This window comes from Phoca vitulina, unplaced genomic scaffold, assembly GCF_004348235.1.
Source record: "Phoca vitulina isolate PV1807 unplaced genomic scaffold, GSC_HSeal_1.0 scaffold58, whole genome shotgun sequence".
NCBI classification, from domain to species: Eukaryota; Metazoa; Chordata; class Mammalia; order Carnivora; family Phocidae; genus Phoca; species Phoca vitulina.
In genome coordinates, this window is record NW_022589761.1 from 9194477 (window position 1) to 9217883 (window position 23407).

The 23407-nt window shown below is 54.0% G+C and overlaps 1 protein-coding gene across 1 annotated transcript; it reads left to right on the plus strand.

The window, feature by feature from the left end:
- The first annotated feature begins 902 nt into the window (after positions 1-902).
- DLL3 (delta like canonical Notch ligand 3) lies at positions 903-9806 on the plus strand. The gene is made up of 9 exons (XM_032390546.1): positions 903-985; positions 1114-1395; positions 2232-2286; positions 3593-3835; positions 4854-5068; positions 5700-5922; positions 7746-8337; positions 8576-8660; positions 9007-9806. The coding sequence occupies exons 1-9, from the start codon at positions 917-919 to the stop codon at positions 9010-9012; spliced, it is 1770 nt and encodes a 589-aa protein (XP_032246437.1). The 5' UTR covers positions 903-916; the 3' UTR covers positions 9013-9806.
- The last annotated feature ends 13601 nt before the right edge of the window (positions 9807-23407 follow it).

The following is a 23407-nucleotide window of genomic DNA, read 5'->3' on the forward strand; positions in this document are numbered from 1 at the left end:
CGGCATTTACATACAGCTGGAGCCCCCTCGCAGGCGGGGGGCCCCTCACCCCGGCGTCTGGTGCATCCGTGATGCGGGGTTTGGAAGGGTGGCTTTGTCTTCCGGAGGGGAGCGCACACACCGCGCATGTACACACACAGGTCCACAAAGAACCCCAGATCTTCATCGTACCCACACATGGCTACACCCATGGACTTCCCAACACCTAATCTCTTTCACACTCGGACGCTCGGTTATTCACAGCTGACACAGACCCTACCACACACACACACACACACACACACACACAGCCACCTAAAGGTACCTGCACAGACCACAAAGAGGTTCATGTGACTCCACACAGTGGTTCAGGATCTCACATTTACTCCTATACACGCACAGAGAAGCATCCACAACAGCCGCACAATCCCCCAAAGTCACACAATCATGAAGGCACGTACGCCTATGTTCTCCCATGCAGGTGCACACGCATACACGCACACACACAACCACAGAATCTTACAACCTCGCAATAGTCTTAACCATATACAACTTTAGGCACACGTGGAGCCACGTAGTCTCAGCTAGGCACACAATCACAAAGTCACGTACAGCCTCCAGCCAGCTCTTGCTCCCACCACACGCACGCACAGAATCTTAAAATCATATATAACCTCACACACTGGCTTAACCCCCTAGCCCCACCCCATCCTCACACACAAAGTCGTGCTCAAACCACACACAAGATCGCACGCTCACTACATTGCCAGTGCCCATACCACCATTCACGGTTGCTCCAGCAAGCTCCCCTTCCCCTGCGACCTCCTCCCCTGGGGTCTCCCGGAGCCCGGCGGCTGCCTGAAGGGGCGGAGCCGTCCCCTCAGATATAAGGCTCGGGAGCTAGCCGCTGCGGCTCCCAGCAACCCCCCGAAAGGCCATGGTCAGCCCGCAGATGCCCCAGCTCCTGCCCCGGACGGTGATCCTGGCGCTTATTTTCCTTCCCCAGGTCAGAGCAGGAGTGGAAAGGGAGGAATGGGAAGGGGTGCGACCCCGGGGTCTTGGGGAGGGGCCGCGGGGCGGACGGGACGCCTGGGCCCCGACGCCTCCTCACCCTACGCCCCTTTCCGGCCCCAGGCACGGCCGGCAGGCGTCTTCGAGCTGCAGATCCACTCTTTCAGGCCGGGACCAGGCCCGGGGGCCCCGCGGTCCCCCTGCAGTGCGCAGGGCCCGTGCCGCCTCTTCTTTAGGGTCTGCCTGAAGCCGGGGGTCTCCGAGGAGGCCGCCGAGTCTCCGTGCGCCCTGGGCGCGGCGCTGAGTGCGCGCGGACCCGTCTACACCCAGCAGCCCGAAGCGCCCGCGCCTGACCTGCCTCTGCCCGACGGCTTCATGCGCGTGCCCTTCCGGGAAGCCTGGCCGGTGAGAAACCCGTGCTTGGAGGCCTTACCCAAACCTCTACGGCCTTCTGCCCTCCAACTTCCAAGACCCCAACCTTTCCCTCTGGGGACCCCAAATTCCCAGACCAGTAACTATCATCTAGAATCCCACATTCTTAGACCCTGTGGGCTACCCACAGTGGACCCCAAATTTCTGAATCCCACTTCCCCTTTAGGGATCCCAAATGTTCTGACGCCCACCCTGCATGCTTGGGACCCCAAGTTCCCAGAACCTCGAACTCACCTTCTGTAAATCCTAAATTCACAGAACCTTACCTCTGTTCCTTGGGGATCCCTAAACACTGGAATCCTTATCTTTATCTTCAGATCTCCCTGCACTTAGGGACCTTCCCACACCCTGTCTCCCCAATCTCCTCTCACCTTATCCCTACTCAGATCTTCCAGTTGGGGCCCGTATTCATGACTTTTACCTCCAAAATCCTATCTCCTATCCCACAACCCCAAAAGCAGACAGGTGAACAGACCTGTACTTGAATTCTAGACCCCTGTCCTTTTGGGCAAAGTGGCTTTCCCTGTTCCAGCCTCAGTTTCCCCATCTGTAAAATGGGATCATCATGGTACCTCACAAGGGTCCATCTTGAGGGATTCAACGAGGTATCTCCAGTCTAGTGTTTACCCATAGGAGGTGCTCAATAAAGGAAGCCCAAACTGTCATTCCTTCCCTGGGCCAGCCCCTCTGGGAATTGTCCCTTGTCTGCCTGGTCCCTGAATGACCCCCCCCCCCAAGTCTGGCCTTCACTGAGTACCCACCCTGACCACTGTCTTCCATTCTTTCCTCTCCTTCCTCCACCCAACCAGGGCACCTTCTCTCTCATCATCGAAACCTGGAGAGAGGAGTTAGAACAGATTGGAGGTGAGTGTCTTCAGTCATCAGACTAAAGTGCACAGTGTGGGGGCTCCAGGGAGTTGGGGCCCCATGTAAGATCCAGGATAGTGACATGGGGCTGTCTATAGGGTGGAGCATTCACGCCTGCGGTGTCCTCACAGCTCCTGGAGTGCGGTGCTGGGTGTTGGTAGTCCCAGGGCTCTTGGCAGGTCGGTGTAGGACTGTCCTGGGACTGGATGTAGGAGTCTGTGGCCTGATGCCAGGCAAAGTACACTCTTACTACCTTGGAATCGAAGCCACCAGAGCAGGAGGATATAGCAGGTCCCAGTCCTGTACTATCACCATCGGAGTTTGATAAGCCGGGGTACAGAATGAGTTACTTCTGGTTCTTCTATTCAAAGCTCTGTCATGGTGTCCACATAGGGGTCCCAGAAGCCCTACGGGACGTCGCATGTTGACCAGAGTGAATATTGAGCAAAGGTTTCAGGGAGGGAGATGGGGTGATTTTATTCTTCTTTTTTAAAAAAGATTTTATTTATTCATTTGAGACACAGAGAGAGAGCATGAGCAGAGGGAGAGGCAGAGGGAGAGGGAGAAGCAGGCTCCCCGCTGAGCAGGGAGCCCGATGTGGGGCTCGATCCCAGGACCCTGGGATCACGACCTGAACTGAAGGCAGACACTTAACCATCTGAGCCACCCAGGGGTGCCCGGGGTGATTTTATTCTTAATTTGAGGGGATTTTGGAGCCATGTAAGGCCCACAGTGTGTGTGTGTGGGGGGGGGTTTCTGTCACCATTTAGATATAGAAAACTCCTGTGGCACAATGTGGGGGTGTGACAGCTTTGCTGGGGAGAAAATGCCACTCTCCCTGTATCCCGAGGCTTCAGGCAATGAGGGTAATTTATGGTCTAGTAATTGGGGTCTCTGTCACCATTTTGAAATAGGAAGATCCTGAGGCACAGTTTCGGGGTGTCATGACCTCACTTCAAAAAGCCTGAGTTGCGCCTTGGCCATATAGCGATATCAAATGGCACAGGGTGTTAGAGGTCTCATTACTGCTTTAATATACAAAGATTCTGGGGCAAGATCGGGGGGTATTCCGGCTTCTGTGGGAGGACTGTTATCATCGCGATGGTAATAGGGTACTAATGGGATGGCGACATCATTATGGGAGTTCACAGCCTTGCTAACTGCCATTCTCAGGGCTCAAAAAGGGGTGTTTTGGCCTCGCTAAGAGCGGCAGGGAGAGTGCAAGCTCCATCTGTATTGCCAGAGTCCGGTCGCGGTCCGGCCCGGCCCGGCCCACCCCAGCGCCGCTCCCTTGTCCCCGCAGGACCCGCCTGGAGCCTGCTGGCGCGCGTGGCCGGTCGGCGCCGCCTGGCTGCCGGGGGCCCGTGGGCCCGGGATGTGCAGCGCGCAGGCGCCTGGGAACTGCGCTTCTCCTACCGCGCGCGCTGCGAGCCGCCCGCCGTCGGGGCCGCATGCGCGCGCTTCTGCCGCTCGCGCAGCGCCCCCTCGCGGTGCGGCTCGGGACTGCGCCCCTGCGCGCCGGTCGAGGACGAGTGCGAGGCCACGCGTGAGTCCTGCGTTCCACCCCACCCCATCCCCGGCCCTTCCTTACTTAGCTGCACTTACGGCCCCCAGGCCCCTTTCACAACCCGGTTACCCTTCTCAGGGAACTGGGGACCCGAGAGCTCTGCCTGGGTGCCGCAGACACCCCTCTCCAGGAAACGACGGAATGCTGCTGACCGCTGGCCAAGTACCCCAGGCCCCCCTCTAGCCCCACTCACGGTCCTCAGCCCCCTCCCACGATCCAGCTACCACCCTCGGGGAAACTGAGGACCCTGAGCTTCCCTCCAGACTTCTGGGCACTCCAGCCCCCTTCCCTTTCTCTTCCCTAATAGGAACCCCACACCAATATCCCATGCTGGTACTACCCACCCCCCCCTTCGTCCTCTAACGCATGCGCACACCCCTTTCCAAATGCTAGGACCCTCTAACTCTTCTAATGCTGGGGCCCTTCCTACCCCCACCCAGGAGCTTTGGAAACTCCTCGCAGTTTCCCTCAACCCCCTCACCAAGGGATACTTTATCCTCCCTTCCTGCAATTGCAGGCCAGATCTAAAGCTTGGATCCCCGACCTCCGTTATGGGGACCCTCAGACTCCTCCCCAAACTTCTGAATCCCACTGAAGCCCCTACGACTCCCGGGCTTATCCAGATTCTCCCAGGGCTGCCCTAATTCAAGACCCCCCTATTTCCCCTGAAAGACCAGGGGCCCCTCCCTAAGCCGCAATCCCCTTCTCTCATTCTGCTCTTTCCAAGCTCAGACCCTGCAGGCCCCACTCCAGTCTCCTTCTAAGAGCACAGTCTGGAGCTCAATGGCCTAGGTTCACATCCTCCATCTGCCACTTCCTATGTGCCTCTCTGGGCCTCAGTTTCCCTGTCTGGAAACTGGGGGTCACAATACCCTCTAGCCCAGAGGGCTGTCTGTCACAAAGATGAAACAAGGTGGCGCTGAGAAACTTCTGTTCCTATCCTCCTGACCCTGCCCTCGTCAACGTTACTCTCCCTCTGCCTCTCCTTCCCCCATAGCGGCGTGTCGAGCGGGCTGCAGTCCCGACCACGGCTTCTGTGAGCAGCCCAATGAATGTCGATGCCTGGAGGGCTGGACTGGGCCCCTCTGCACCATCCCTGTCTCCAGCAGCTGCCTCACTCCCAGGGGCCCATCGGCTGCCACCCCTGGATGCCTTGTACCCAGGCCTGGGCCCTGTGACGGGAACCCGTGTGCCAACGGGGGCAGCTGTAACGTTAGTATCAGCCCCTCCTACCTCATCCTGGGGAGGGCTTCCTGGAGGTGCCCAGTCTTCATCTGGAGCCTTGAAGGATTGGGGAATGAATGGGGTTGGGAAGAGCCCGTAGTAACCAGGTGAGCGGCCTGGGGTCAGCAAAAGTGTGGCGGTGGGAATGAGCCTGGTGTATGTACTGGGATAAAGTGGAGCCCAGCGTGGGCCACCTGGACACTGCCACCAAGGGACAGTGAGAAACAGGGTCAGGTTAGGGGGAGGGCCTGAGAAGGGGAGATCCAGAGAAGGCTTCAAGGAGGAGGTGGGCTTAGGGCTAGGACCCGGAGGTAGGATTCGGCTATGCAGACGGAAAAGCGGGGAGGGCAGACCCAGCTGGCAGCATTTGTAGGCAAAGGTGAAGAGGTGGGAATGGGGTCGCTCTGGGCCTCCAGAGCTTCCCCTCTGCGGGGTTGGCTGGGCAGAGCCAGAAACGTGGAGTGCGGCGAGGGCTTGTTTCAGGGGACTCCCTAGGTACGGCCCCTGAAGACTGGGAGGTAGGACTGGACAAGGTGCAGCCCTCCATGGTCAAGATGGGAGGGGGGAAGGATTTTGCTCCCAGGAGACCCCGTTCTGAAGTCCTCTTGCGGCTGCCCAGGAGACCCCGGGATCCTTCGAATGCGCCTGTCCCCGCGGGTTCTATGGACTGCGGTGCGAGGTGAGCGGGGTGACATGTGCGGATGGACCCTGCTTCAATGGCGGCTTATGTGTGGGAGGCACGGACCCTGACTCTGCCTACATCTGCCACTGCCCGCCCGGGTTCCAAGGCTCCAACTGTGAGAAGAGAGTGGACCGGTGCAGCCTGAAGCCATGCCGGAACGGTGAGGTGGGGAGGCCAGGCGGTGAGGGACGGGGGAGGGGGGGTCTCTGCGTGGTCAGTGGCAAAGCGGGGCTTGGCTCAGACAGCCCTGGGTGGGAATCCTGGCTGAGCTTTCTCTACCCTCTGGCCCAGGGAGGTGACCCTCCCCCTCTGCCCAGCCTGTTTTTGTTCTTTTTTTCAGATTTTATTTATTTATTTATTTATTTATTTATTTGAGAGAGAGAGAACACAAGCGGGGGCGGTGGAGAGGCAGAGAGAGAGGGAGAAGCCCTGTCCTCATAGAGCTGATGGAGCAGACAGACAATAAACAAGATAAATAAGTAAATTATAGGGGAAGTTAGATGGTGATAAAAACTAGAAGAAAAGAGACACCTGGGTGGCTCAGTTGGTTGAGCGGAGGACTCTTGGCTTTGGCTCAGATCATGATCTCAGGGTCATGAGATCAAGCCCTGCGTCAAGCCCGTTTGCTTGTCCCTCTCCCTCTGCTCCTCCCCCTGCTCACATGCCCTCTCTCAAATAAATAAATAAACAAAATCTTAAAAAAAAAAAAATTAAGAAGAAAAATAAAGCCAGAGGGGGATGTGGAGTGTGTATGGAGTGGAGGGTTGACATTTTAGCCAAAGTGGTTAGCGAAAACCTTGCTGAAGGGTAGTGAAGGAGGGAGCCATATGGGGATCCATGGGGAAGAGTTATGTTTCAGGGAACAGGAATAGCAAGTACAAAGACCCTGAGGTCACAATGTGCCTGGCTTGTTGAGGATCACAGGGAAGCAGGTGTGGATGGAGCAGAGTGAGAGAGTGAATGCAGGGAGAGTGGTGAGAGATGAGGTCAGGGAGGTGAGCCAGACAGATCGAGGGGGCCTTCATGGGCCATGAGGAGGATTTTGGTTTTACCATGAGGGAGATGGAGCCACAGGAGTGTCCCTAGCAGTGGAGAGATCTGATCTGATATAGGTGTTACAAGGTTAAATGAGATCATTAATGTAAAGGGCTCAGCACACTTTTTTTTTTTTTTTTCAAGATTTCATTTATTTATTTGAGAGAGAGAGAGCAAGCGCGAGTAGGGGGTAGAGGGAGAGGGAGAAGCAGGCTCCCCACTGAGCAGGGAGCCTGATGCGGGGCTTGATCCCAGGACTCTGGGATCAGGACCTGAGCTGAAAGCAGACCCTTAACCTACTGAGCCACCCAGGCGCCCATGAGCATTCTTATAGTACTAATTCTCTCCAAAACACTGAGTGTTCACTCTGGGCTGAGTGGAACTAGGGACACAGCAGTGACTAAGACAGCTCTGGGCCCCATCCTCATGGGGGTACCAGCCCAGGCGGGAAGACACACTTGTCCTCGGAGCCCAGAGTTGTCAGGGCTGTGATGGGGGAGCGCAGGGTTGAAGGCTTCCTGGAGGAGGGGACATCTGAGCAGAGACCTGAAGGCTGAGCTCGGGGAGAGACAAGGTGAAAAGAATGGGAGGAAAGGAGGAAGGGAAAAGGGAAGGGGCATCCCAGGCAGAAGGCATGGGCAAAGGCCAGCTGGTTCAAACATGTTCTGGGACTACTAACTATTTGAGTATGGTTGAAGCCGAGAGAAGAAGGAGAAACAGAGCGCCAAAGAGGTGAGGCTGACTCAAACCAAGACTTCACTGGAGAGGAAAAGAAGCAGGCCTGCTTTCCAGGCCAACTCCCAGAGGCTGGCCCTAGAGTTAGATGGAGACAGCGGGGACTCAGGAAAGGGCGGGCAGGACTGCACAGCGGAGGAGCGGACGCGCGCACAGCCCAAGGACTCCCGTCCGGGCCGCGCCCCTGACGCCCCTGACGCCCCTTCCCCACAGGCGGGCTCTGCCTGGACCTGGGCCACGCCCTGCGCTGCCGCTGCCGCGCCGGCTTCGCGGGGCCGCGCTGCGAGCACGACCTGGATGACTGCGCCGGCCGCGCCTGCGCCAACGGCGGCACGTGCCTGGAGGGCGGCGGCGCGCGCCGCTGCTCCTGCGCGCTGGGCTTCGGCGGCCGCGACTGCCGCGAGCGCGCCGACCCATGCGCCGCGCGCCCCTGCGCCCACGGCGGCCGCTGCTACGCCCACTTCTCCGGCCTCGTCTGCGCCTGCGCGCCCGGCTACATGGGCGCGCGCTGCGAGTTCCGGGTTCACCCCGACGGCGCGGACGAAGGCGCAGGTGCGTTGCCTGCCGCGCTGCCGGGCCTGAGGCAGGGGGACCCGCAGCGCTTCCTTTTGCCTCCGGCTTTGGGACTGCTGGTGGCCGCCGGCTTGGCCGGCGTTGCGCTCTTGCTGGTCCACGTGCGGCGCCGTGGCCCTGGCCAGGATACTGGGTCTCGCCTGCTGGCGGGGACCCCGGAGCCATCGGTGCACGCGCTCCCAGATGCACTCAACAACAGGAGAGCGCAGGAGGGTTCGGAGGATGGGCTGAGGTAAGGGGCCGCGCTCTCTCTCGCCTTGTCTATCCTGGCAGCTTTCGTCCATCTCCATAGTGCAATTGGCCTGATTCCTTGATAGACCTCGATTGGTCCCTTCCTCTTACCTGCTCCCAGCCTTTTCTGATTGGGTCGTTCAGCAGTTACGCTAGTTGGCTTTGGGTTGTCTCCATGGTGGGTGGGGAAAACAAGATCGGAGAATTGGAAGGGTCTGGATCTTCTTTTCCTCCCGCAGCCAGCCAGCGGATTGGAATCACCCCGAAGATGGAGACTCTCGTGCGATTTACGTCATATCTGCTCCTTCCATCTATGCCCGGGAGGTAGCTACCCCCCTGTACCCGCTCTGCACACACTGGGCACGCTGGGCGGAGGCAGCCCCTGCATTTCCTGTAGCCCTCTTTTACTCTATCTGTAAAACGAGGAAGGTAGGGTCTCTGGGAGGTCCTTAAGCCAACTTTCACTTGTGGCTTAATTTAGTTCTGTCTTGTAGCCCTCTTGCTGTTGTTTGGAGCTATGTGCCATCTTCTCTTTGGAAGATCATATGACCTTCAAGAGGTCACGATGGGGAGCCCCAGCCAGAGCTTCACTGTTTCCCACTCACTGGGGAGAGGGAGAGGAGGCCGAGGGGCAGCCCTTTCTAATGCCTCCTACTCATTTCATTTCTAGGCCTGACCTGCCCCTTTTCCATCAGCGCCTGGAGACAGAACCTGGATATTTTTGTATTTACTTGGTGGTGTCCAATCTCTGCCTCAGACACTTTGGAGCTGGAGGGGGTGGCTGCAAGGATTTTACCTTTGGGAGTTGTACATAATGGTTATTTAAATCCTATCCCCCTCCCGCCATCTCTCCAGAGACCTCTATAAAAAGGCTCTTATTGTGATCAGCTTTGACTCATTGGGCTAAGTGCTTTGTACTTAGTGTTGGGACTGAGGGTAGAGTTATTGTCTCCTGAGAAGAATAATAGGACTCTGCTGGAGGGATCAGAAACAACTCAAAGTGGCTTAAATAAGAAGAATTTATTAGTTCATAAAAATGAAACATCTGTGGTAGGTGTAGCTTCAGCAGGGCTGGATTCGGGGACCAGGTGCCTTCAGTATGTTTTCATCCAGTTGTGTCTGGGAATGACTTCATTTGTAAGCGGGGCTTTCATTGGCTCCAGCTTGTCACATGGCCTCGCCTGGAGGCGGGGCCAGGATGAATGGCTTATTCTGATTGGCCAGTCTTGGCTATTTGTGTAGTGTGTGGCGGGAAGTAAGGTCAGTCAGCCTGTCCAAATTAAGTGGAGTGCGCGGGTAAAGCAGCGTCCCTCCCTCTACCCCAAATCTGGGTTTGTTACTAGACATGAGTATCGTAGCGGGCCGGCAAACCAACTGTTACAGAACAAAAACTCAATAAATTTGAAGAGTTAATTGGCTTTATTAAGCGATTCATGAATTGGGCAGCGTCCTGTCTGGGGAGTAGAGGGGAGCGGGAAGGTTTTTATGGGAAGGAGGGTGGGGCCACGGTCACCGCCCACTAGGGGAAGCGCAGGGAATCTTTTTTTTTTTTAATATTTTATTTATTTATTTGAGAGACACAGCGAGAGAGGGAACACAAGCAGGGGGAGTGGGAGAGGGAGGAGCAGGCTCCCCGCTGAGCGGGGAGCCCGATGCGGGACTCGATCCCAGGATCTTGGGATCATAACTTGAGCCTAAGACAGATGCCTAACCGAATGAGCCACCCAGGCATCCCAGGCTAGGGAGCCTTACTGGGAACTTACCTCATCTTCCTTTTGGGGGTGGAGAGGGTCCATGTTACAGATTACCTTATTGGTGCTGACCAGAGAATTCCTGACTGGCCTGTTAAGTCTTACATTTTCAGGTGAAGTTGAAACTGCAATTAGGTTAGGTATTAAGCCCCAGTTTGGTGACTTAGCCTAAGTAACGCCATTTTGAGCCTGTGCTTTTTTTTTTAAATCTTTTTTTTTTTAAGATTTTATTTATTTGACAGAGAGAGACACAGCGAGAGAGGGAACGCAAGCAGGGGGAGTGGGAGAGGGAGAAGCAGGCTCCCCGCTGAGCAAGGAGCCCGATGTGGGGCTCTATCCCAGGACCCTGGGATCATGACCTGAGCCGAAGGCAGACGCTTAACGACTGAGCCACCCAGGCGCCCTGTGCTTTTTTTTTTTTTTTTAAGATTTAAAAAAAAATTTTTTTTAAAAGATTTTAAGTAATCTCTACCCAACATGGGGCTTGAACTCACAACCCCAAGATCAAGAGTCGCCTGCTCCACCTACTGAGCCAGCCAGGCGCCCACAAGCTGTGCTTTCTTTTTAACACAACAGAACCAGTCAATGAGAGTGGAAAGGATCCATTTTACAGAAGAGAAAGCTGAGGCTCAGAGAGTTTGAAGTAACTGCTGCAAAGACAGCGAGCGAGTGTGGGGTTTGGGATGCAGTCGTCCTGCACAATGCCTTCATGCTAAAGAGCTTGTCGGATTTTCGTGGACCTGTGTTGTGCTTCCTTGTTTCTAAAAACCAAAATGCAGCTGTGTTGGCCCCCTGCAACACCCTGATGTGTTTCAGGTATCACACAAAATAAAACATCTTCTAAGGAGTCGTTTACTATAACTTGCAAAGTGAAAAAATTCACATTCCCTTAAATTGGATGGTTTCGTGTCTAGGACTTTACACTTACACTTTGACTTGTGCACGAAGGTGTCTGTAGTTCAGTGGTTGTTGGTGATAGCCAAAGGCTGTAAACAATCTAAATGATGAGAGGGGACTGGTTACCTTAATTAGGGGCCATTTATAAATAAGATATCACACAAGTGTTAAAATGACGAGATATAGAGATATAGATGTGCTCGTATGAAGTTTTTTTTTTTTTTTAAGATTTTTTTATTTATTTGACAGAGAGCATAAGTTGGCAGGGAGGCAGGCAGAGGGAGAGGGAGAAGCAGGCTCCCTATCCCAGGACCCTGGGATCATGACCTGAGCCGAAAGCAGCCGCTTAACCAACGGAGCCACCCAGGCGCCCCTCGTATGAAATTTCTTTGATATATTTTGTCCAAGGGGGAAAAATACAAGGTACAAAAGAACGAACAGGGTGCTACGGTTTGTGTTTTAAAAATGGCCTGTATAGAGTTCCACTTCTGGCATGACCAAATGAGGAGCTTGGCGGACCTGCCTGCCCGCAAACTGGTGCAAATTATAAAAACAAAATGACAAGGGCGCCTGGGCGGCTCAGTCGTTAAGCATCTGCCTTCGGCTCAGGTCATGATCCCAGGGTCCTGGGATCGAGCCCCGCATCGGGCTCCCTGCTCAGCGGGGAGCCTGCTTCTCCCTCTCCCTCTTCCACTCCCCCTGCTTGTGTTCCCTCTCTCGCTGTGTCTCTCTCTGTCAAATAAATAAAATATTAAAAAAAAAAAAAACAACCGGGCGCCTGGGTGGCTCAGTTGGTTAAGCAACTGCCTTCGGCTCAGGTCATGATCCTGGAGTCCCCGGATCGAGTCCCGCATCGGGCTCCCTGCTCAGCAGGGAGTCTGCTTCTCCCTCTGACCCTCCCCCCTCTCATGTGCTCTCTCTCGCTCTCTCTCTCTCTCAAATAAATAAATAAAAAAATCTAAAAAAAAAAAAAAAAAAACAACCAAAAAAACAGAATGGCAGCCCAACCATTTGAAGCTTCTGGGGATGATCCGGAGGGCATGTAGCAAATTAATAAACAAAATCTAAAAATTTGGTGAGAACAGGGAGAACCAGTGATGGGTGAACCAAGACCCTTCCCCTAGCCCCTCCATTTCTGACTGGGCTCCCTCCCTGCCCCCAACTCCCAGTTGGAGGGCAATCCTCTGGGGAGGGGCAGAATGTCAGCCTTTCTCATCCTGCTCCCAGCTACCTCTTGCTGAGGCCAAGTTCTGGGGGAGCACAGCCGAGAGGGGGGTCTCCCTTCCTCAGCCCAGCCCATACTTGTGGAGCTCTGTGTTAGATGTGCTGCCCATACTTGTGGAGTGCTTGAGAATACTGGGGCCCCGGTTGCCCTTCCCTGGCTCCTGGGGCAGGAGTTTCACATCAAGAGGACAAGCTAGAAGATGGGGGGCCTGCCACCTCACCCCACTGAGGACTCAGCTCCGAAAGTGGGGTCCCTCTGAGTGAAGCCGACCATTGTCCCCACGCTGGTATCAGAGCCATGGCTCAGGGATTTTGTCTGTGGGAGAAGCAGGCTGCAGAGCAGAGAGCTCCAAATATTTCCTCAAAGGAACTGACTCTTTTTGGGACCGAGTGAGAAGTTCAAGGCTAACCGTGCCTCAGAGACCGCGGAGGTCGTGGTGTACATAAGGCAGATGGAAGGAGATTGACAGACTCTGGCTAGTTTGCCGGAGAGCCAGGGAAAGAGACAGCTGGTGAGAACCCTCCTTGGGTCAGAACTAATCTCAAACTGATTTGGGGGACTTGGGGAGTAACCCTTCCAAGAATCCCTAATTGGATTGGATCAGTCTCTGAAAAAGTTTATGCCCCCTGAAGTGTTGAAAACAACAAGAACAGTAGAGCAAGCAGCTGACGATGGGTGGAGCCCCCCTGCCCAGCATGGTCAGGGAAAGACCCGGAGAACCTGCCCAAACCCACCAGCCCAGGATGACTGGGCATATCTAAGGCTCTGCACGCTCCCTTCCCTGGCTCTGCACTTGCTGGAGGAAGCAGAGGGACAGACTGAACAAATCATCCGACCAGTCACTAAACAGACATAAACCCCAGGGCGGGCACCAGCACCGGGAGTTGCCACAGTGCGCCACCTGAAATGTCCAGTTGCCAACAAAAAAATATGATATAGGTGAAGAAACGAAAATAAGACCTGTATACTGGAGGGGGTGGGAGGAGACAGAAACTGCCGGGGAGAGGGACCAGAGACGAAGCTTGGGAGGAACAGACAAAGCCTTCAAAGTAGGCTTCGCAGGGGCGCCTGGGTGGCTCAGTCGGTTGAGCATCCAACTCTTGATCTCCGGGTGGTGAGTTCAAGTCCTGCGCTGGGCTCCACACTGGGCGTGGAGCCTTTAAAACAAAACAAAACAAAAACCAAAGTAGCCATTGCAAACAGGTTTGGAGAGGGGCAGGCAACTGGTGAGTAAAGAAGTGCAGGGAATAACAAACAACGTTGCACCAAGTAGAGAACAATAGAGGGGCGGATGTTATTTTAAAAAGAATCTGATGGAAATTCTGGAGTTGAAACGTACAGTATCTACAATGAAAAATTCTCTGGAGGGGCTCAATAGTAGATTTGAACTGTCAGAAGAAAGCATTCTCAAGCTTGAAGATAGATTGAAAGAGATCCTGCCATCCCAACTAGAGAGGGAAAGAGACAGAAAATGAACAGAGCCTTGGAGAAATGTTTTATTTTTTTAAAGATTTTATTTATTGGGGCGCCTGGGTGGCTCAGTTGTTAAGCGTCTGCCTTCGGCTCAGGTCATGAACCCGGGGTCCTGGTATCAAGCCCCACATCGGGCTCCCTGCTCTGCGGGAAGCCTGCTTCTCCCTCTCCCGCTCCCCCTGCTTGTGTTCCCTCTCTCGCTGTGTCTCTCTCTGTCAAATAAATAAAATCTTTAAAAAAATAAATAAAGATTTTATTTATTTATTAGAGCGTGCAAAGGGAGAATGAGAGGGAGAAGCAGACTCCCCGCTGAGCAGGGAGCCCAATGCGGGGCCCGATCCCAGGACCCTGAGATCATGACCTGAGCTGAAGGCAGACGCTTAACCAACTGAGCCACTCAGGCGCCGAAGAAATGTTTTAAATATGCACAAAGCATTTAATATCAGAGGCTGGCAGATAACAGATGCTCAGTGAGCATTAGTTCTCAATATGACACTAGAAGAGGAAAGCCCATTTCACAGAGACACAAACTGAAGCCCAGAGAGGGGTAGAAACTTGCTTAGCATCACACAGAAAATTCAGTGTCTCTCATGATCTTCATAGCTTTTGAGACGCAGGCCCAAGGTTTAACACAAGAAGGGCTCAGTGCTTGCAAAGCACAGTAGGTCATAACTTTCTCCCCCCCCCCCCCTTTTTTTAAGATTGATTTATTGGACAGAGAGAGAAAGTGCACATGAGTGGGTGGGTGGGGGAGGGGCAGAGGGAGAGGGAGAATCCTAAGGAGACTCCCCGCCAAGGAGCCCGATCTGGGGCTCCATCCCAGGACACCAAGGTCATGACCCAAGCCGAAATCAAGAGTTGGCCACTCAACTGACTGAACCACCCAGATGCTCCTAACTCTCCTCCTTTTAAAACCCTCCCATGGGGCCCCTGGGCATCGCAGTCAGTTAAGCGTCACCCTTCGGCTCAGGTCATGATCTCAGGATCCTGGAATGGAGCCCCATATTATGCTCCCCATTCAGCAGGGAGTCTGCTTCTCCCTCTCCCTCTGCCCCTCCCCCAGCTCATGCTCTCTCTAAGAAATCTTAAAAAAAAATAAAACCCTTTCATGATTCAAAATAAGGTCTGTACCTGACCTAATGGTATTGGACCAATGTCACAGTCCTGGTTTTGACAATGTACTGTGGTTACATCTTAAGTTCCCATTGGGGAAAGCTGGGTGGAAATGATACAGGATGCTCTGTACTATTTTTCTAATTTCTTGTGAGTGTTACACTGTTTCAAAATAAAAAGACAAATATTTAGGAAGCACCTCCTGTGAACCTCCCGTGAACATGCCAGGCCTCCTTCTAGGAGCTGTGGATTCAGCAGTGAACAAGACAGGAGTGGTTAAGTGCCAGGACGCCCAAGCCTGACAGTTTCCATTTGAATCCCAGCTGTGGGGACGCCTGCGTGGCTCAGTCGTTAAGCATCTGCCTTCAGCTCAGGTCATGATCCCAGGGTCCTGGGATCGAGCCACATGTTGGGCTCCTTGCTCAGCGGAAGCCTGAGTCTCTCTCTCTCTCCTTCTGCCTGCCGCTCCCCCTGCTTGTGCTCTCTCTCTGTCAAATAAATGAAATCCTTTTTTTTAAAAACTGATTTAGTTTTTTTTTTAAGATTTTTATTTTTATTTATTTTTAAAGATTTTATTTATTTATTTGACAGAGAGCGAGAGAGGGAACACAAGCAGGGGGAGTGGGAGAGGGAGAAGCAGACTCCCCTCTGAGCAGGAAGCCTGATGCGGGGCTTGATCCCAGGACCCTGGGATCATGACCTGAGCCGAAGGCAGACGCTTAACGACTGAGCCACCCGGGCGCCCCTCAAATAAATAAAATCTTAAACAAAATGAGTCCTGGCTGTGTCACTTACGAGCTGTGGTTACATGGGTAGCACTTAGCACTGTATAATTGTAAACTTGGTAATTTTTGCTATTATGTTTCTTTTTCTCCAGATCGCCCAGTTACCCCCTTCAGAGAGCCCTCTCTGCCGCAGGCTGGTTCTAGCACCTTTGGGGATCCTGCAGATTCCTGGGCCTCCTTCATCCTGCAGACCCCTCTGTCGGTGCCTCCCCTACTCCAGGCCCGGCCACACTGGGCCATTGTCGTTTGGTGATGGGTAAGTTTCCCCCATTGGACAGGGAACCTGATCGCTGGACCAGGGCTTTCCTCCTTTTTTTTTCTTTTTAAGATTTTATTTATTTATTTCACAGAGAGAGCGAGAGAGGGAACACAAGCAGGGGGAGCGGGAGAGGGAGAAGCAGGCTTCCTGCGGAGCAGGGAGCCCAATGCGGGGCTCGATCGCAGGACCCTGGGACCATGACCTGAGCCGAAGGCAGATGCTTAACGACAGCCACCCAGGTGCCCCTGGACCAGGGCTTTCCTGATTAGGGCTCTGACGTCGGAGTCACTCAGCCCAGGAATGTGCGCACGGCAGATACTCGAGAAATATACCGAACGGATGAATGTTTAGCGACAGTGAGGAGAACACTGGAGCAATCTCTGTGTTCCTTACCCTGGAGGTGGGGTTTAGGGATGGGAATTTTTAGGTGAGATCTAGAGGTCCCTCCCGCCTGGTGCCTGGCCCGGAGCTATAGAACCTGCGCACCGGGTGGAACACGATGTCACAGTGCCCCCTTGTGGTCGTCTCCCATTTTAGAACCCTGGTGTGGGTGAGGCTCTCCCCGCTCAAGGAAGGAGCACCAGGCAGGATCCCACTCCCCCTCACCCCACCCCCCACCCCCGTTACCCCAGGGGGCCCCCTGCCCCCACCATGAACAACCAGGCGAGGGCCCCAACCCCTTCTCCGGCCCAGATGTCGACCTCGGTCCGGGCTTCGACCCCAGTCAGGACCTCGACTTCGGCCCGGACCCGGAAAGCCGTCCAGATCCTGAGCCCCACCCGGACCCCGACTCCCGTCCCCACCCGGGCCTGGACCCCGACTCCTGTCCAGGCCCCGGTCTCGGCCTGGACCCCGACTCCCATCCGGACCCCAGCCTCAGCCTGGACCCCCACTCCTGTCCGGACCCCGGCCTGGACCCCCACTCCCGTCCGGACCCCGGCCTCGGCCTGGACCCCCACTCCTGTCCAGACCCCGGCCTGGACCCCCACTCCCGTCCAGACCCTGGCCTCGGCCTGGACCCCGACTCCCATCCAGACCCCGGCCTCTGCCTGGACCCCCACTCCCGTCCAGACCCTGGCGCGAACCCTGGCTCCCGTCCCAACCCTGGCCCGGACCCCGACTCGCATCCAGACCCTGACCTCCGCCCGGACCCCGACTCCTGCCCAGACCCGGGCCTCAGCTCGGACCCCCACTCCCGTCCAGACCCCAGCCTGGACCCCCACTCCCGTCCAGACCCCGGCCCGAGCCCCAGCTCCCGTCCCGACCCTGGCCCGGACCCCGAATCCTAGCCAGACCCTGGCCCGGATCCCGAATCCAGTGCAGAGGCTGACCCCGGCCCGAACCCCAACTCGCATTCCGACCCCGGCCTCCGCCCGGACCCCCACTCCCATCCAGACTCTGGCCTCGGCCTGGGCCCCCACTCCCGTCCAGACCCCAACCCCGGTCTGGACCCGGACTCCTGTCCGGACTCTGACCCGGATCCGGACCCCGACTCCTGCACGGATGCTGACCCGGGTCCAGACCCCTATTCCGGCCCGGATGCCTACTCCAGTCTGGACCGCGCCTCCGGCCCCGGCCCCGGCCCCAACTCCAGTTCCATCCCGGGTCGGGATCGAGATCACAGCCGCGGTCCCTGCCTCGGAATCCTTCCCTGCCTCACTCCTGCCGTTGGATCCGCACCCAGAACCCGCTTCAGAGGAGCCCGCTTTGTCGCCCGACAAGGATCTTTCGCCCAAGCCCAGTGTGAAGCACTTCCCATCCGTCGCCAGTGGATTCGGGTCCAAGCAAGAGTCCATTCTTGTCCACACTCCATCGGCCACTGATTTCCTGGGGCTCACCCTTGGCTCTACCTCGAGGGCAGACTCCTCGGCCACGAAGTTGACAGATTCCACTCCTGAGTTTGTTCCGGTGCCCATCCTGGGTCCCGACCCGTTCGCCCCCACCTTACCCGAGTCCACCAACACTTTCGCTCCCACCATTGAGAGCTTCCCGATGGACAGCAAGATCGTGATTCGAGTGATCTACTGGTGAGGGGTGCCCTCGCCCACACCTGCCTCCCCCACCAGAGGCTGGAGGGGGTGGGGCGCTGGGGCTTTGGGGATTTGCTGGGGTGGGGGGGGGAGTCAAGATTCCCAGGTGGAAACGCCTCCACCTGTCACTTTCTCTGTGGCTAGAGATCTGTGGCTTCACATCCCTGCTCCGAGCCTCACCCATTCACCCTCACTCCTTTATTTGGAGTCTGCTGCCTGCCATGGGCTGGGCCTATGCAGGGATGGAGCGCTCACCCGAGCCCCCAGCTTCTCTCTCCAGGCCGAGCTGGGCATTGCAGACGCAAAGCCAGACTCGGGGCGGGGGAATTTCAGACTGGACAGTCAGGGATGGCCTCTCCGGGCGGCCTCTAAGTGAAGATCGGGGCCTCGGGAGGGGATCTGGGTAGCAAGGGGGAGGAGGAGCCCAGGTGCAAAGGCCCAAGGAAGTTGGCTTCAGTTCTCATTGGCCCCAGAGCTGAGTCTCTGTGTCAGCGGCCCCAGTAACAGCAGTGGCCTTCCCAGGCGGGGGCTTGGTCTTCCCCTCCAACCCGCTCGCCTCTCTCCTGCTTTAGAAGGTTCTCTCCCCGTCATCTCTCCCAGTTTCACTCACCCCCTCCCCTCCCATCCCGTTCCTATCTGCCCAGGTAGTCTCTCCAGGCAACTCAGTGTCTTTTCCTTTCCCCATATTGTGGATCTTTCTCCTCTCCATGTTTCCTCATTTCCCCTCTCTTTCTCTGCCTCTTCTTTTTTTTTTTACGATTTTATTTATTTGATAGAGAGGGAAAGAGAGAGCACAAGCAGGGGGAGTGGCAGGCAGAGGGAGAGGGAGAAGCAGGCTTCCAGCTGAGCAAGGAGCCCGATGCGGGACTCGATCCCAGGACACTGGGATCATGACCTGAGCTGAAGGCAGACATTTAACCGACTGAGCTGCCCACACACCCCTGCCCTTCTTCTTTCTAGCTCTTTCTCTGACTCCATGGATTTACTAATTCACTAATTCATTCCGTTGATAAGTACCTACCTTGTACCAGGCCCTGTCCTTGGCACTAGGGGCACAGCAGTGATTAAGACAGATCTTTGGGGCTCCTGGGTGGCTCAGTTGGTCATAGTTTTATTTTTTTTTATTTATTTATTTTTTTTATAAAGATTTTTATTTATTTATTTGACAGAGACAGACACAGTGAGAGAGGGAACACAAGCAGTGGGAGTGAGAGAGGGAGAAGCAGGCTTCTTGCGGAGCATGGAGCCCGATGTGGGGCTCGATCCCAGGACCCTGGGATCATGACCTGAGCTGAAGGCAGACGCCCAACCGACCGAGCCACCCAGGCACCCCAGCTCAGTTGGTCATAGTTTTAGCTGGGGTGGTCAGGAAGGCCTTCTTGAGAAGGTGATGTATGAGCAAAGACCTGAAGGAGGGAGAGAAGGAGCCATGTAGATACCAGGGAAAGAGCATTCTGCAGAGGGAGCAGGCAGTGCAAAGGCCCTGAGGCAGGCATGCCTGGAGTATTGGAGGAGGAGCTCCAAGGTCCCTGTGGCTGGAGCAAAGTGGGCCAGGGGGAGAGTGGAGGAGGAGATGGGGCAGAGAGGTGATGGGGACAGCTCCCGTGGGGGGCTTGTGAACCATGCTTTTTTTTTGCTCTGGGTGAGCTGGCACTGTGGGAGGGTTCCAAATGGGAGGGACGGGATCAGACTCAGGTGTTCCCAAGCTCCCTCTGGGCTGGAGGAGATCCTGATGCAGTGTCTTCCCTCCATCTCTCTCTGCCCTCCCTCCAGCGGCCTCTGAAGCTATGGCCTTCGGGTAAGTAGTTTTGACTTTGGAGGTGGGGGGAGTATAGGACATGAAGTCTGGAAGGAGGTCCTGTTTCCCCTCCCTCCAAGACCTGTGACCCCATGGTCCTGGGATCCCCTGACCCCACAATCCCATCTCCACTCTGCAGTTCATTCTACTGAGAAAGAGTCTGGAGCATCAATTTCCAAATCAACTTCTCTTTGTGAGTGGCCTGGGGGAGGTGGCTGGTCAGGGCTCTGAGACCCCAGGGGCTTGGAGGAGAGTGCTCACCTTCTCCCAACCCCCAACATTCCCTCTCCAGCAGGAAGAAAGAGCTGCCCAGGCTACAGGGGAGTTTGAAGTGTTTGTGGATGGGAAACTGGTCCATTCAAAGAAGGTGATTCCTAGCAAGGGTCCCAGACAGGGAGGGAGGGCGGTGGTGCTGGGATCCCCTGGTGCTGGGATCCCGCTGGGGGCGGGAGACCCACATGTCCACGCTCTTTCTCCTCTGTGCCCAGAAAGGTGATGGCTTTGTGGATGAGACCAGGCTGCAGAAAATTATGAGCATTATCGAGGAGGAGATCAGCAAAAGGTAGCAGGCAACTGGCTGGAGGTGAGATGAGGGAGGTGAGGGGGGTGAGGTAGGGGGGTGGGCAGGGGCCGGGGCACTGTCTTGGAGTTAAAGGCACTCGAGTCCCAGTCCTAGTTCAGCCTGTCCTCCCTGTTCAGATCAGGACAAGTCAGCTACACCCTTTTCTGAACCTCAGTTCCATCCTCTGTAAGATGGGTTTGTTGAGATGCTTCCATGAGACACCTCACATAACATAATAAATTTACATTGCTCAGAGAAGGGCTCAGTGGATGTCAGCTAAATTTTTTTCAAAAGAGCTTAAGATCTTTCTTTTTTTTCTTTCCTTTTCGTTGTAAAGCTGTACTATCTAATAACATCCTGCCGCTTTGCAATTTGCAATTAATTAAAATGAAATGCAATAAAAACCCAGTTATTGGGACACCTGGGTGGCTCAGTCGTTAAGCGGCTGCCTTCAGCTCAGGTCATGATCCCAGGGTCCTAGGATCGAGCCCCGCATCGGGCTTCTTGCTCAGCAGGGAGCCTGCTTCTCCCTCTGCCTGCCGCCCCCCGCCCCCACTTGTGCTCTCTTGAGCACGTGCGCTCTCTGACAAACAAATAAAAAATTAAAAAAAAAACCAACGAAACCCGTTATTAGTCACACTGGCCACATTTCAAGTGCCCTGTAGCTACATGTGGCTACCGGACTGGACAGTGCAGATATAGGACATAGAACCCACCACTGCGGAAAGTTCCACTGGTAACGTTGTTTTAAGGTATTAAAGCATATGCACAATAATTTATTTGCCACCAGTACTGGATTTTATTTATTTGCCCCAGATACTGGATTTTTAAAATCACTTACTATATATACACATTTGCAAGCTGCTACTGACTTAATCTGTTGTGTATCTATTTTTTACAAAAAGTTGTCACCTTTTTGGGGTATAAGTGATGTCTAAGAGATAGTACATGTTTAAAGCGTCTGAGTTAATGAGTTTTGACATATGAACGTACCTGTGAAACCCATTTCCGAAATGAAGATAATTAACGTGTCTGTCATACCCCCAAAATTTCCTCGGGGACCATCAGTAATTTCTCCTGCCCTCGTCCCTGTCCCAGGCCTCTGCTGATCTGCTTTCCGTTATCATAGATTAGTTTGCATTTTTCTAGACTTTTTTTTTTTTAAAGCTTTTATTTATTTATGAGAGAGAGGGAGGGAGAGAGAGAGAGCAGGAGCAGAGGAAGAGGCAGACTCCCCACTGAGCAGGGAGCCCGACATGGGGCTCGATCCCAGGACCCCGGGGTCATGACCTGAGCCCAAGGCAGATGCTTAACCACCTGAGCCACCCATGTGCCCCTACATTTTCTAGACTTTTTACATAAATGGAGGTTATAATGTTCTCAAACATTTTTGGTGGAAATTTTTAGATATATATACTAGTTGAGAGACTAGTGTAATGAGCTCTATGTACTCATCAACCAGGTCTACTATTACCAACGTTCTCTTATTCCATCTATTTTCCTTCTTGCCTTTTTTTTTTTTGGCACAGTGGTATTTGAAGGTATATTCTAGACCTCATGTTATTCCACCTGTAAGTACTTCAGTATGCATCTCTAATAAGTTTTAAAAACAAGTATAAGGCCATCCCCACACCGAATAAAAATTTAATTACATTAATTATATATTTTTATTTTTATTTATTTAAAAAAAATTTTTTTTTTTTAAGATTTTATTTGCAAGAGAGAGAATGAGAGACAGAGAGCACGAGAGGGAGGAGGGTCAGAGGGAGAAGCAGACTCCCCGCTGAGCAGGGAGCCCGATGTGGGACTCGATCCCGGGACTCCAGGATCATGACCTGAGCCGAAGGCAGTCGCTTAACCAACTGAGCCACCCAGGCGCCCAATTATATATTTTTAAAGCTTTTATTTATTTGAGAGAGACAGATAGTGACAGAGATAATGAGAGAGAACACAAGCAGGGGGAGAGGCAGAGGGAGAAGCAGGCTCCCCACTGAGCAGGGAGCCCGACGTGGGACTCGATCCCAGGACCCTGAGATCATGACCTGAGCTGAAGACAGACGCTTAACCACCTGAGCCACCCAGGTGCTCCTATTTTATTTATTTTTACGTAGGCTCCACGCGCAACATGGGGCTTGAACTCACAACTCTGAGATCAAGAGTCATATGCTCTATCAAGTGAGTCAGCCAGGCGCCCCCCCCCCACAAAAATTTTAAGATGTCTTAATGGCATCTAATACCTCAAGTGTCTCAAAAATATCTTTTTAGAGGTGGTTTGGGAATCATGATCCAGACAATGTTCACATGGTATTTTAGCTGTTTTTAAAATAATTACAAACAGGATTTCTGGAATCCCTACTATGTGTCAGGCTCGATCTTTTCTCTGTCTAAAAAAAAAAAATTTTTTTTTTAAATCTTTAAACACTTGAAAGAAGTAAGGGATTGAACCATGTGGATATCTGGGGGGAAAGTATTCCAGGCAGAGGGAGCAGCAAGTGCAAAGGGTCTGTGGTCAGAATGTGTCTGGTGTGTTGAGAAATGGCAAGGAGACTCAAGTAGGGAGCATTAGGATGGTGCCTGACACATAGTAAACCCTAATATAAGTGCTATTTTTTTAATGGAGTTGTTATTTTAAATAACAACTATTTATTGTATTTTAGACAATTTTCTCTTTCTCTATTTCAGGAGCCTCAGCAGGATGCTGGAAAGGGCTGAAATGTTGCCAAGTCAGGTCCTTTTCTGATGGTGGCTGGGGCTGGGGTGGGTCGGGGAGGGGAACAGGGAAATACATACAGTCTGCCTCCCTGCATTCTGGTCTGACCGCGTCTAATGTTGGCCCACCGTCTCCTGAGGTCTATGGCGATCGCCTGCTCCTGGGCTCTGGGCATTGCCAAGGGTCTGGACTGGGAGATGGGGGTGGGGGGAAGGGAGGGAAGCTTTGAAGAGAAGCCTCATCCTGTTGCTCCCCAGGTTTGCTCCTGTCATCTAGCCTCAGGTCCTAGAATCCCAGTATTAGGAGGGGTCTTGGTGACCTGGGGGGGGGGGAGGGCCATGCGTGGATTCATGGAACATTGATGGGCCCCCTATTCTGCACCTGGCACTGTGGGGTCACTGGGCATGAGCCAAGAGGTCCCTGAAAGGTGTGGGAGTCAGACCTTTACCACGTAGTTGCTGTGACCCC

What these genes read in the sequence shown, in the direction of transcription:
- DLL3 (XM_032390546.1), top strand. Translation starts at nt 917, where the DNA reads ATGGTCAGCCCGCAGATGCCCCAGCTCCTGCCCCGGACGGTGATCCTG. An exon ending in CCAACGGGGGCAGCTGTAAC is followed by an intron (nt 5,069 to 5,699) that starts GTTAGTATCAGC and finishes GCGGCTGCCCAG; the next exon opens with GAGACCCCGGGATCCTTCGA. An exon ending in CCTGAAGCCATGCCGGAACG is followed by an intron (nt 5,923 to 7,745) that starts GTGAGGTGGGGA and finishes CCTTCCCCACAG; the next exon opens with GCGGGCTCTGCCTGGACCTG.